Here is a 13,483-nt window from a genome sequence, read left to right on the forward strand (position 1 = left end):
ATATATCCATCATTCTGCTCTAAGGTATGTTCAGAAATACTTCCAAGCGGACTTGGTTTCTTCCTTGGCAAATGGCCAACAGTGCAGTGCTGGGGTACTGACGACTCCATGAGTCCATCAGCTCGACCTCCTATAGTGGTTTCTTGGGTACCCCCACCCTGTGACCATGTCAAGGTGAATTTTGATGCGTCCTGTTTCAATGAGGAAGCTGGCCTAGGATATATCATTAAAGATTACCTTGGAAGAGTTGTATTTGCTGAAACAATCAGAACGGTGGCTGGATCTATTCCGAAAGCAAAACTATTGGCAGTGTGGAGAGCTCTCACGGCTGCCTTCTATCGGTTGGGCTTCACAAGGATATGGCTGGAAGGCGATTTATTTATAATGATCAGTCGGATAACAAAACAACTTCGGAGCCTGGAGCAGACTAATGATTTCCCTCCTTGCCATCCTATATTAGCGGATATCACCATTTGTGCTGCCTCTTAGGATGCATTCACGCTCTCTCACGCTTATCAGGAAGACCTAATGCCAGAGTTTTTCTGCCTCTTCTGTCTCTCCCTTGTATCACCACCACGTTGGCTGTGGCTGACTCGGCTGGTGTTTATTTTCTTCGCTGTTAGTTTATTTTTTTTGGGAGACCTCTTCCTCCTTACGTACCAAAAAAAAGGAGGATACTTTTTTAAAATAAATTTTGAATAATAGTTTTTTATTTATAAAAAAGCAAAAGGTATGCACGAAGGTTTTTTCATACGAATAAATGGATGTCAGAACTCATGATTGGAGCCAAAATTAAAATTGAAAAATCAATTAAATATATAGGATTTTTGGAAATAACATGTATTTTTGCAAAATTAATTTTTAAGAAAACTTGATGGAATGAAATTTGAATATTGAGAGAAGAGATGGGATTGGATTTTGGGGATTGGGATATTTCCTCTCTCCTTAGAATGGGATATCCTCCAATCAAATGGCTAGAGTTGAAGCCACTCATTTCCAATTCAATTTCATATCCTAACTCATCCTAACCAAATATATCCTTAAAGATTTAGCTACAAGGCAAATCTAGCTGCAAATAAGAAGTCCAGCCACATGAGACTATATTCCTATCTCCATCAAGAGATATATATTCTTTTTTTTCTTGGCATGAAAAGGAGAGGGTACATGAGGTGTTGGAGAGCGATAGCCACCTTATTGTTAAAATGTGTAGGCACATTTTTCCCCCTTCCTCTTCTAAACTCTACCCATATATGATATAAAAACTTCAGGTGGATAAAAGGGACAATTCATATTTTATTAATACTTAAAAAAAAATCATGATTAGCTAGTTGCCACTCATCCAAGAGAGGTGATGCTTAAGTAATTTTTATCAGAATTAACTACCAATTAATCATCCTTCATGGGGAACTATTAAAGGAAGTTAACTACCGAGAAGAATGGTTAATGAAAAAAAATCACCCAAATTAAGTTATTCCTTGTAAATGTCTTTTTCTCCTTCCACTTTAAGATAGTGAAGTATTTATCTCTTAGCATATTTAACTACACTCGCATGGTCATCCTCCATCTTAAGTTAGACACTCCTCAAACAATCTTTTCTATGCCAAGAATTTCAATAAGTTTAGTCATATGGGAGCTTGTAATGAGCGCAGCTGCTCATGCCATCAATGGTTGGCTACTTAGCATCTTTAGCCTTCCTCACCAATACTATCAGAGGTTGTTTGGTTCGCAATCGGAATCAAAATCGGAATGAGAATCAGAATGACTTGGAATCAAAATTGAAATGATCAAATCCTCCAAAACGTTTAGTTCGTAATCGGAATCAGAATCGAAATTGAAATCAGAATTGAAATGAAAATTTGAATCCATAAAGAAGAATAGAAATTGAGTTTTATGTAGATTAGGTCATTTTCATTCTATTCCAAAATCAAAATCTGAATAGGACTCCTCTCAATCAAATGGTTGGAATGAGAGTCACCTATTCTCATTTTGATTTCAGACCCCCACTTCCCCCAACCAAGCACCCCCTCAAGGGAGCAACTCAACACTTGTTTGTAGAATAGATCTCTAACTTGTTATAGGGTTTTATAAGATCCAAGTGTCAATTTTTTATTTAATTGATAGACACGATCTCCTACCTTCCAAAGAGTAGCTCATCTCATGCTAGTGAATTTGATGCCAAGTAGACTTAGGTGTGAACAACTCATTTGCAATTGGAATGGATGTTTAACCTTTTCTTTCCCTACTAAGGTTGAGTATAATCCTTTAAATGTATGTTAAGGTTTGATGAGCATTGTCAAGTTTTTCTCTTTTCATGAAATATAGATTCAAATTTCTCTATGATACATATAATTCAAAGATAGTGTAGGAGAATTATTGATGAAAGTACTATAATAAGTATTTTCTATTAGTTGCCTCTCTATTGCTCTCTCTCTCTAACCCTCAATTTTGCTAGCTCACAACTTCTATTCTTCATCTTCCATACCATTCACTCTTTATTGTTTCTTTTAAATTCGTCAATCTTTTCCACTCCCTTGCCTTTTCATCTTTTAGCTTAACAACTATGACATTGCACGTAAGATTTTTTTTTTTTTAAAGAAATGTGATTCATAAATCTTCCATAATGAGATTTATTCAAACAAAAATGCATCACAGTTTAACAAATCCAAAAATATCATATCTTTCTCCAAAAGTGAATCATGTTTTTCTCAAATATCTTCATCTTGTAAATGGAGAATACTTAATTAGTAGTAGAATTAGAGAGGTTGGAGGTAAAGAAAATTAAAATTTGGCTGGATTAAATTTTTCTCACTCTCTTTCAGTATACAAAAATGTATATATGAAGATTTGTGTGTATATATTTAGTTCCACATCGATTGTGTGTGGCGGAGGTTTTGGATAATTAATAAGACCAAGATCTTAATTAATAAATTTCTTGCTAGCTTGTTTGGATGACATCCTATGTCATCACATTTTGGAAGCTGTTTTTTATTTATGCAGTCCACCTTAGGATTTCATGTCCATGATGAAAATTATCACATTGGTAGGTGATAGATAATTTACTTTACAAATTTTTGAGTGCAAGCTACTAGAATAATCTTTACAATGAAAATTCTTGCTAACTAGCTCCCTGTATAAGATAACTCAGTTAGCACCCTTAATCTTTCCTAATTTGTTTCAAATCCAGTATTAATTTCATGCTTATTGTCAATACAAACTGTATGCATGTTAATAACAATACCAATGGAAACAAATAAGAGAACTTTGAGATAGAAGTTAGCTTCGACATAAGTTTTCATGTACTAAAACCCCAACTTCAACCAAAAAATCTTATTGTCCAATCATTTGCTTGTTCATGAAAGGAAATCATCCTTTTTATTACTTTTGCGAAAGAAACAATACAACTTGAAGTTTAAAAGTTGAACTGTACTAGTTAAGGTCTCATAATAATCGTTTTTACATTCATCATCACCATCATCATTATCCAAGCTTCTCCTATTAAATATAGGTCAACTGTTGAGCAAATCTTCTAAGCTTAAAAGGCTGTTTGAATGGAATGAACTTGCCGATCTCATGACCCACTAGCTATGAGCTTGATGTCAACCCTTCATTCATTGGTGAAGGAATATTCCTAGGCGAAGTTTGGTAAGAAAAAGGCCAACGAAACCTATTCAGCTAGTTAGTCAGGGAAATCTACTTTTCTGGTCCCATTTTAAGCTTATGCAACCAAAAGGGCAACCTTGGAGAGTTTTCATTATATTTATAGGGATTTCCAATGGAAGGCTAAGATGATGATCATTTCAACATGAACGGCTATATATATATATATATATATATATATTCATCTAACAGGCATAAACAATCCAAAGAGCAAAATGGAAATCCTTTTAGCACCTGAACTCAAATAAACAAAATCATTTCAATATAGCTTAGAGGCTGATGAAAGGTGGTCACCCGTGCTCCCTATCACGTACCGTATTGGATCTCAACGTGCGTCCATTTGATCGGCGGTATCCCAACTACCTATTGACATTATAGTTGATTCAAGCCACGAATTTTATGGCATTAAGCAAAGAATTCCATCGCTTTGATGCATTCAATGTATATACCGTGTAATATCTTGCATATTTTGCAATTATTGCCCCAAAATCATCACTTCCACAGCCACCTTCTTAGTAATGTCTTCTATATACGTCAGGTTTGGCTTTGTTAGGGGACTTCAGCGCAAGATGTTCTTCACAATCCACGAGAAAAAGCCATTGATGTCTCTGTCGTTTTCATTCGGAGAGTCAATGATTGATTTATATCCCGCACTTGTGTGAAGCAGAAGCAAGTTGTCCTACCTACCTAGTGAATAACTATGACGTCAAGTAGCCTAATATTCCATCTTTATCACACCCATAAAATTTTCATCTAGAACCCTACTTTTCTTAAACAATTTGTGGGATAAGACTGGTGACCTTCACTTCCAATTTTAATTTGTCGACTGTCTGCAGCAACAAAATATTTCTATATATTTCTTTTATATATATATATAGATAGATAGAGAGAGAGAGAGAGAGAGAGAGTACAGACAAAATATTTCAATAGTTAAGACCCATTGATGGTCATGGTGCAGAAAGTATGGCAACCGATTTCCATCATTTCTGAAGGATATGATCGGCTCTTCGCTCTCCAACTGCAGCTTCGAGCATTGTTCGATATACATGAGACTAAAATGTTTCGGTAATTTATGGGAAAAGATTGTTAGGTTTGTGATCTGTGTCCTTCTTATGGAGCTATAGAAAAGAGCATCGAAACAATTCTAATTACAAACCAACCACGTTACGAGTAGAACTAACCCACCTAAGTTCTTGGTTCAACCTAAAAGACCGTCGAGTATCTTTGATTTTTTTGATTCAAACTACTACCATCTCATGTAGAGGGAGTTTGACCCAACTTTTTACTGCAGAATAAGAGACCATGAAGCAACTGAAACTCTTAGAGCACTATATGTAACTATAGAAGCAGACTAAACACGTAAGATCAGAAGACTTAACAGGCACGAAGCTGTCCTTCGAGAAACAAACTGTTTCTCTGGAAAGATGCATAGCTGTTTAGTTTATCTGAAAATTTGACCGTATAGGCAGTGCCTTGTGGGATCGAAAGCCATCTAAAATGTCCAACTAGTGCTATACCATAAGATGCCATATATGATGCTGGTTAAGTTTCATGACTGGGTAAATCATCTATAGACGAAAAGATGGGCTAAGTTCTCCAAAAAAGAAAAACGGATAATTAAGTTGCTACTTACGTGATAGTCCAGGGAAGTATAAGGGATATTTTATAAATCTTTTCGAGAAATGCTATGTAAATTATGTGATAGTCTAAGTAAAAGGAGGGAATGTGTGACAGCATGGACAATAGATAAGGATACAGATTAGACATATATTCATATACAAAATTCTCTGATATGGTACCCCGAAAGCACTTAACAGAAGCTAGGATGTAAAGGGTTCTCTTCTCCCTATCTTTTTTCTTCTTTTCTTGTTGAGAAAGTCCTTATCTAGTGTTATCTAACCGTAGCCAATGACAATAAGTTGAGATGATGATTTTGAGAATTAGACATCTTTATTTCCAATCAACTTAATTAATTTTGTTAACTTAATATATATTAGGTCAACCAAACACATCACCTTGTTTTGCGTTTTAAAATAGCAACTCTTTTTTTGAATACAGATATTTCTATATTGATTTCTATATTTTTGAAATTTAAGCTAGTGTATAACAAGAATGAAAAAGATTCTGGATGCAAAAGATGGGATAATTATCATCTTTCAATATTTCTAATTTAGGATGTCCTTTCTAAAAAAGAAGTCCTTAGAATGGCCATAGTCCAAACTGATGATCTATATTGTACTAATAAGTAAACAAACTCTGTAGATATTATAAGTATTCTAATGATTAACGATCAACACTCACATCAAAAAAAATGAATGAGCAAATTTTTGTTCATTAGATGTAACTAAAGAAACAGCTGATCCCACTATTAGCAGCTTTACCCTTGTATTTTTAGGAGTACCCTACATTATTGCAAGCCTGAGGAGCAGTTTCCAAATATAGTGTGAAATAGATTGAGGTATAATGACTATTTGACGGTCACAAAATTGGTGCATTCAAACAATGTGATAACTAATTCTCATTTATGCACGGATGCTAACTCTAATGCTCTAAATTATGTTGAAAATAAAGCAGATAAGTACATCCAGAATTGATCAAGGAGACAAGGAATCTTGATCACTGTCTAAAATCTTTGAATGCTCTTCTCCTCAATTTTTCCTAAAAAAACAAAAAATGGAAAAGTGTTGAATACCCTTCTTATATTCAGGTTTCATAATTAAATGCCTAAAAAATCTTCTATCCCACTAGTTGTAATTCCGTCAAGTTTCACCCACTGTCTTGCACAAAGATAAGAAATTCTATCAGTGTCTTCGCTCTTTGATGATAAGATATAGTAGATGTTATTTGCACAAAATTAACTTGCACATTGGAGTAGACTTGGCACTAGAGATTGAAGACATGGCAGGTATGGACTTGGTTTCTTGCAGCATCTAAGAAATCCAATTCACAAGATATGCGGTTTTTTTTTGGGGGCAGGGAATACTTTTAACTTTTGAGGGAAGTATTCTGAAATGGAGTTCAAATTTGTAGATTATCAAGAAATTTGCACAAAATTCATTCATTAGTTCTCACAAGTCCGCCCAAAAAAGGCAATGAAACCTGTCAGTAGGAAGAAGATTAAGGAGAATGTAAAAGAACCAAGACTAAAACATTTAGAAACATCACATTTTGGATTTTCTTGCAAACAGTATTATGCTGTAATATCGGCACTTTAAGTTCACCAGACATGCCTGAAGATAAAATTGAAACAAAAATGGAAGATTCGGAATTCAAAACCAAACTAGCTAAGAAAAAAAAAATAAAAAAAATTACGAATAAAAATAAAGTGTGATCTTTTCCTTTTCCTTTTTTTTTTTTATCTCCAGGACAAAGCCATATAAAAGAGGGGATCGGGGGTTTGGCTAGGTCCCTACCTGTCTATACAACGGCCAGTCATGAAGAATGACTTTTTTCATTCGAATTATTTTCTATCACAGAAAAAAGCTGTCATCACATAAGCACGGGCTTTTCTTCTGCTATCCTCTATATCTTTTATTCATTTACTTATTTATTTATTTTCTTTTGTTTGATTTATTGGTATGTGCTATAAATACACGAGCAAACCAACTGAACCTTGCATTGAAAATTCCTATTACACTCATTCCCTAATATGGAAACCTCTCACTGAGCCTGCTGCAAGTGCACCCAACAACGCAGCTTGTGTCACATATGCCTCAGTACTGTTAGACATAACCATACGCAAGCTAAAATTTTAGCCAGTTCTGACCTTCCAGTTTCTTAAATGAAGTACATGAGCATCTTGGCACCTATCTTCGTCACTCTCTGCCATCTTAAAGAACTCTTGGATAGTATTCAACACACATCCTTACAATTCTTAGGATAGATTAAGCAGGGCGTCCCAATCTTTTATAGCAGTAGCAGTACTCTTTTTTCATCAATTGGAATTCGTTGCTAAAGCTTCACCACTCAAAAAAGTATAATTTCTTTTTCGGAAAAAAAAAAAAAAACAAAAGAATAGAATTCTGCACATATTACTCCTATCACAACCATCATGTATGAATGACAGCATACGAGGTGCCGTCACAGCAGGCAAAGATAAAATCCCAATGCACAAGAGATAACAAATGGATGGAGAAGGATTGAGATCTGACCTCTTTTGCTCCATAACTGTCTGTCCTCCATTTATAAGGCATGTCCAGCGCTTTGGAGCTATATGAGGTGGATGATGTATCTGAAACAACCTAATAACATAACACTGAGCAATCTGAAGGCAATAATACCAAAGCATGAGAGCTTATATCAATGCATGCAACAAAACAAGAGCAAATCCCCAAACTAATGTGGGTTCCACAGATGGAAGATGTTTATCATATGTAGGGCGTGAGGGGGATCTATACCTATATAATATATATATACAGTTGGAATAGGGAATTTAAAAGAAGGAAAAGGAAAAGGAAAAGGAAAAGGAAAAGAACATTGGTTTGGATACATCCTTCCCTTCTTTCCACCCCCACTCATGCCAAGTACCCCAATGCTTTTTGATGCTCCAACAAGCCAAGTAAGCGCAAAAAAAAAAGAAAGAATCTTTGAACCTTCCTCTCATTCAGTTCAGTGTCCATCCCAATTCCAGGGATAGAGCTCATGAGGGTGTATAATGATGTCCTCGATCCCTTCACATTCTCCTCCTTTCAAGTCTCACATGGCAGGATCCGATGGTTTACTGCTGCTCGTTGCCCGGCGAGGAGGTGGCCCTCGAAGGATCGGGGCCGCCCTGCGGAGATTCGAGGAGAGGGAGCACCGACCGGGGTCGCATCTGGCGCCGGTTTAGAGAGAGACCATTGCCGCCGTCGGCACCACCGTCCGATCCAGGACAGTCGAGGTTCACCCCGAACAGCCTCACCCGTTTGGTCGTCGTCGGCCCATGGACGAGCGGATCCAAAACCATCGGCACGCCGGCGACCGCTCCATCACCGCCGCCTGGTTGCACCCCAGGCTGCGGCGAACCGACCGCTGCCGATCGAAAGAAAAGGAACTGCCCGCCACCGGGTCTCGCGACATTGTACCCGTACAGCTGGCCGCGGCCATAGTCGTGGACCGTGGCAGCTGGGGGGATGAAGAGCCGGCTACCCCACGGGCCCACCGACCGGGCCAGCGAGATACCCGGGAGGGGGAGGGGAAGGCGCGGCGGGAGGAGCGGTGGGTCGTGGGCCTCAGGCCGTCGCCTCCAGTCGATGAAGAAGCGGTCGCGGCCGGCTTCGCCGACGCCTCTGCAAAACGAGACAGTATCCCCGGCATCAAGCCTCTTCTCCTTGACAAAGCGGCTCCACCCCTTGGTCATCACGTAGCTCTGGCTGCTGTTCCAGTAGGAGTAGCGGAAGCGCCATGACTTCCCAGTCCGGTCCTCGAAGCACAGCAGCAGCCCCTTCTCGTTGGCCGACGCGTCGAGGGGGAAATACTTCTCGGCGTGCTGCTTCGGGATCACCAGCCGGTTGAGCTTGCCGACGTCGCTCGGCGTCACCACCTTGTCGAACATGTGCTCCTTCTCCACATAAGGAGCATCGCCGCCGCCGGCGCCGCCGCTCCCGGATGCTACGTCGGTCCATCGGGAGGCAGTGCAGGAAGAGGTTGGGGAGGAAGAAGAACAGGAGGAAGGAATAAAAGGAGGGCGCTTGGAGTCATCATCATCCCTGCTGTAAAACCCATCTCCTCTTCCTTGTGTGAACTCCATCTTATCTCTTGACTTTGAGGTCTGAAAGACTTGAGGAACCAAAAATAAATAACCAGTACTCCTACCGCTACTAGCAGTACTCACCTGTGGTACAATAGATCTTTCTCTTTCCTGTCTTTCTTTCTGTATCCTTTTTCTTTCCTTCTCTCTACTGTGGTTGATGATTTCTGCTGTGAGTGAGATCTGATGAGAGGCCGAGGAAGAAAGAATCAAAGGGGGGTCGGTGCCTTTAGATTTGACCAGAAATCAGTGAGGCCTGGAGATTAGGCGGGCTTCCATTGACCCCTTTTGGGGGGATAGATGGGATGCGGGTGGTTTTCTGGCGCTGCAAACCGACTGCCCTAGAAGGTTCCCCGAAGAGGGGTGGGGGGTATTTTAGCTTCCAACAAACGAAATAGGAAGATGGAAAGAAGCACGGTTGGAGAGAGAGAGAGAGAGAGAGAGAGAGAGAGAGTTAGAGAGAGGAAAGGTTGGATAGTATTGTAGCTTTATAAAGATGGGGATAGAGGAAGGAGGGAGGGGGAGAGAGAGGAGGTGGGGGGGAGGGGAGGGGAGGGGACCCATGAATTATCTGGTTGGGCTCATGTGAGCTTGTCCTTTTCATCGTTTGGGGATTTATATGGCTCGCGATAGCCGGTTGTTCTAGAGAGCGTGAGCTTAAGACTGATTTGGCCTTGTGTGTCAGAAAATTAAAAGAATAACATTATGTACACATATACTACTACAGAGGGATATAAATAAACAAAATTATACAATATCCCAACTAGTATATTATGATGGTTTTTTTTTTTTTTTTTTTTTTTTTTTTTTAATGCAATACGAAGGGAAGAGCAGTGTAATGATGCTTGCTGGAAGCAGTCCGAATGGTGCTGGTGGAGGGAGAGGCCGGGTTTGTTTTTGGGTGCTTTGACTTCTAGAGAACGAGGTAGGTTTGTACCAGCGTTAGCTAAAGACTGTAACTACAGGGAGAATGGGAGGGCGGGGAGTATTTTCTCCCACCCACCTGACCCTTCTTTTTAATTTAAAAAAAAATCTTAGCCCTCCCTCTCTGCCTGGACCCATGGACGAAGAAAAGATTCCACAAGGTGGAGGAAGAGCAACATGTGATTTTGTAAAGATATGATGTAATCGAAACATGTGATTTTGAGATGGCAACAACACCAAATGCACAATTTTAATATTATTGTGATTGATGTATACAAGGGAGAAGGAGATCAGCATCTCTATCCGGTGTACTCACCTCCTGGGCCTGGCCCTTCTCTCTCACCACTTGGTTTGGACGGTAGGGCTTTCTCACCTTTTTTGTCCATGATGAGTTGTTGGGGCTTTTCCATCTGATAACTTGGACGGGGTCAGATGATAGGCCTAATCAAAGAGATAATGCAGGAAATGATATATAAAACAACGCATTTGGTGGTTCAAAAGATGCGGGCATTACTTAAATTTTTTTTTTTGTTATTTGAAGAATGGAGTTTCTACTAAGGTGTGGAATATGTGTCGGTATTGGCAACCCAATGCTGTCGTTTATCAGGTTATTGTGGGTCATTTTAGAAATTCTATTGGAAGTGTGTCACCTTTTTTTTTTTGTTCGGGAAATGCAGCCGTTTAAGTGCTACCGTCTTGAACAAGGCCATGTCATATTCTCATTGGACATTTTCTTAATTAAGTCTTTAGTGGATCAAATATATATCTAAGTCCGCAAACCCCCACCCTGCGCTCATGTGTGTTTTTATGTTTGGTTATTGAATATCACAGAAGGATAGAGGTTATATCTTTCGCACAAGGCATTTATCTTCCTTTGCACGAAACCACCATTAAATTGCATAATGATTATTTTAATATATAGCATAATATGGATTATTTAGAGTCAAGTCTTTCTCAATCATGATGCGCTTATGATTAGATCTTTTTAGTAGAAAATAGGCTTGAACATTTTTGTAGGTAAAATGAAGGCTTGAATATCAAAGATAAAATGAATGCAAACACAACCATTTTATATATTATATATATATATATATATATAGGCAATATAGCATAATATGAATTATTTAGAGTCAAATCTTTCTCAATCATGATGCGTTTATGATTAGATCTTTTTAGTAGAAAATAGGCTTGAACATTTTTGTAGGTAAAATGAAGGCTTGAATATCAAAGATAAAATGAATGCAAACACAACCATTTTATTGAAAAATTGGCTTGAACATCACCTAAGGAAAAATCACCACATACACGTGGCACTTGCAAGCATCCAAAAAAGCACAACAACGAATACATATTGGAAAAACATGATAAAACAATAGATAAAATGCCATATCTATCTATATATAGATTAGTTAGTCGGTACTGGTTATGATAAAGCTCCTTGTTGCCATTAGGATTGTAAAGTTCATGTTTTATTAATAATAATTGAAGAGAGCTTAAGTATTAAGTGTAATATTTTTCTATGTTATCTTTGAAATGGTAGAGTCTAACATTTCCTTCATTCTTCTCATTATCATTCTTTTAATCTTACTTGGCCTAATTAATATATATACTCTTTACATTATTCTTATGCCAAATAATCTAGCTCAACCAAGCAACTACTTCATCTTGGTTATGGAACATAGATTTTTTTTTTTCCTTTTTTTTGAGAATAAACATAATGTGGTAGTGGTCAATGTACTATATTTAGAATAAAAATATGGTTAGTAGCACTTGAAAAGTTTAGGAGGTCAGTGTTTACTTTGTTAAAATGTAGGGATGATCCTCATGTTCTTAGAACTTATTCTTCTTCAAAGATTCTTTTTGTCGAGGCAATATAAATTTGTTTATATAAGAGATAGAGATATCCTTTCTTCTCCAACTACATTACATAACGTAGGACACATGAGCTGCTATCATTGATCATGATTTTACATAGAATATCCTAATGATGATGAAGGATGTAATGGTTTGACTATACCTTTTTATTTTTCTTTGGTTGACACAACTTTTTTTGATACAATTTTGTATGTTTCTTCAAGTAATGAAGATACCAAAAGATATTACTGTATAGCTAGAATGCTCCCTAAATCCAAAATTCATGAATTAATAAAGCTATAATTCAAATTACAAAGCAGCAAGCAATGCAAGTTGCCCCAACCAAATTAATGGTAGTTGAAGAAGTTCTTCGATCATGAAGAAAAATAGGATTTGGGCACCCTACTTCTCAATGCAAGAACTTGCTAGATGTTCATCTACAAATTTGAAACATGGCATTACCATTGTTTTTATCAAAAAAATGATGAAAAAAGTGAGAAACATTTTGAAATTACAATAAAGGTCAAACCATTCAATTGGTATTTGAGCGATTTTTTGAGACTTTTTTATTCAGTTGTACATATCTCTTTGATATTTCATGTTATAGGGAATTCTACAAAGGCTAAATCTGGTTAAACATTTGAATCGGATCATGTATAGGTAAGTCAAGTTTGTAATTTTGAGTCTTTTTATATATCATCTAGTGGAGCTTCAAGCTGGCTTCTGAAATGGGATATTTTGAGAAGTAATGATCTAAGGTTACCACATCATGAGGGTCATCATTAAATCTAGGCATTCATCATAATATATTGTAAATCTGACTATATATGGGCTAACTAAAAAATCTAAATAATAACTTTTAACTAATGCTATTAAGATTTGTTGAAGGTAGAAAATAGGTTTTCCACATATTTTTAGGTTAAAGGAGTTTTGGAGGAGACATTGTCCCTATTGTGATTTATGTTGATGCAACTAACTAAAATAAAAAAAAAAATTATTTCTATGAGTTGTTTATTAGTGCATTACAAATCACAAACATATGGAGGAGACTCCTCAATTCACACACTTATTAATTTAGAAATTAAAAAAAATTAAATTATATTTAAGAGAAATAGGATAGAAGAAAGCAGCGCTGAAATTGAGATGATGGGTTGGATTTTGACCTAGGTTATATATCTATATCCAAAACTTCATCAACTAAGCCAACTGGCACCGTGAGATGATGCAATTTACAAAATTATTAAATTTATGTGTTTGTAGCTCGCATGTAATGCATCACACAACTCTACTTATACGTATGAAAAATGCTTTGCGTACCTC

At 37.4% G+C, this 13,483-nt stretch overlaps 1 protein-coding gene across 1 annotated transcript; it reads right to left on the reverse strand.

The window, feature by feature from the left end:
* Nucleotides 1-7,934: 7,934 nt before the first annotated feature.
* On the reverse strand, nucleotides 7,935-9,895 carry LOC105043248 (B3 domain-containing protein Os02g0683500). Its single transcript, XM_019849752.3, has one exon. It carries the CDS (start codon nucleotides 9,383-9,385, stop codon nucleotides 8,375-8,377), a length of 1,011 nt encoding a protein of 336 aa, XP_019705311.1. The 5' UTR covers nucleotides 9,386-9,895; the 3' UTR covers nucleotides 7,935-8,374.
* Nucleotides 9,896-13,483: the final 3,588 nt, after the last annotated feature.

The sequence above is a fragment of the Elaeis guineensis genome, chromosome 4 (genome assembly GCF_000442705.2).
Source record: "Elaeis guineensis isolate ETL-2024a chromosome 4, EG11, whole genome shotgun sequence".
Lineage (NCBI taxonomy): Eukaryota > Viridiplantae > Streptophyta > Magnoliopsida > Arecales > Arecaceae > Elaeis > Elaeis guineensis.